We start from the raw sequence: 841 nt of genomic DNA on the forward strand, positions 1-841 counted from the left end.
ATACTTTTAAGACTCCCAGCATTGTGTTTCGATATTTTTAGGGGAGCATGAGAGTGCGCTTTAACTGCGCTTGGCAGGCTGGAGCCATCGGGTGCGCTCACATGATCCGAACATCCTCAGCATCAGCATCCAACTTCACAAAAGCCAACACATCAGAGCACACGCGGATATAAATGGCACACATCTCTGGATCTCCAGCTGCGCTTCACGATGGTAGCCTACTGAGAACTTCGAAAGTTTGGGAGGTGTTTATTCACTCTTGTAGCCTTATTTCCCGACAGCTTTTTGGAGTCAACATTGTGAATGAGGGATGCACGGTTAAGAAGTGAATGAACGAACACGAGTTTTGTATTTTATGTATCAGATTTATGAATGGGCGTCTTGACAAGCACAGCGTGCTTTGTAAGTTGCCACGATCTACCGAAGAGACGCCGGATTACAAATGTCTCTCCGCTTGTCAAGCAGGATTTTATGTCTAAGAACGAGTTTGAATCGCAGCAATTTTATTTGAAACGGTACTATTTTTCTTTCCTTTTTATCATATCGACATCCCTTTATGGCAGCTGTAGTAAGAGCGCACAGCTGAACTGGCGCGCTCCCCGCACCTGCGCGGTGTCTGGATGCGCCCGCTGCGCGGTAGATGCCCGTGGCGCGGAGGACCGGAGCCCTCACCGCTGTCCTGTGATGATGCATTGAGGATGGTGGAGGGAACGGACGCCCCTTTGAGGAACATTTCGACAGGAAACCGGGACAGCAAGTACCTCTCTTTCCCCTGGGTGGTGACTTTACTCTCCACTGTTCTCATCACTACGATTATAGTAGATGTTCTGGGCAACCTGTT

General features: G+C 48.9%; 1 protein-coding gene across 1 annotated transcript in view; it reads left to right on the top strand.

Moving 5' to 3' along the window:
- Positions 1-698: 698 nt before the first annotated feature.
- Positions 699-841, top strand: part of LOC107577204 (melatonin receptor type 1A-like) — a gene marked incomplete at its 3' end in the record, with an annotated part of 7,430 nt that continues 7,287 nt past the window's right edge. The window contains exon 1 of the mRNA XM_016263304.1: positions 699-838. Coding sequence (XP_016118790.1) covers positions 699-838 — 140 coding nt within the window. The remainder of the gene's footprint in view (positions 839-841) is intronic.

The sequence above is a fragment of the Sinocyclocheilus grahami genome, unplaced genomic scaffold (assembly GCF_001515645.1).
Source record: "Sinocyclocheilus grahami isolate Dianchi unplaced genomic scaffold, SAMN03320097.WGS_v1.1 scaffold5399.1, whole genome shotgun sequence".
NCBI lineage: Eukaryota > Metazoa > Chordata > Actinopteri > Cypriniformes > Cyprinidae > Sinocyclocheilus > Sinocyclocheilus grahami.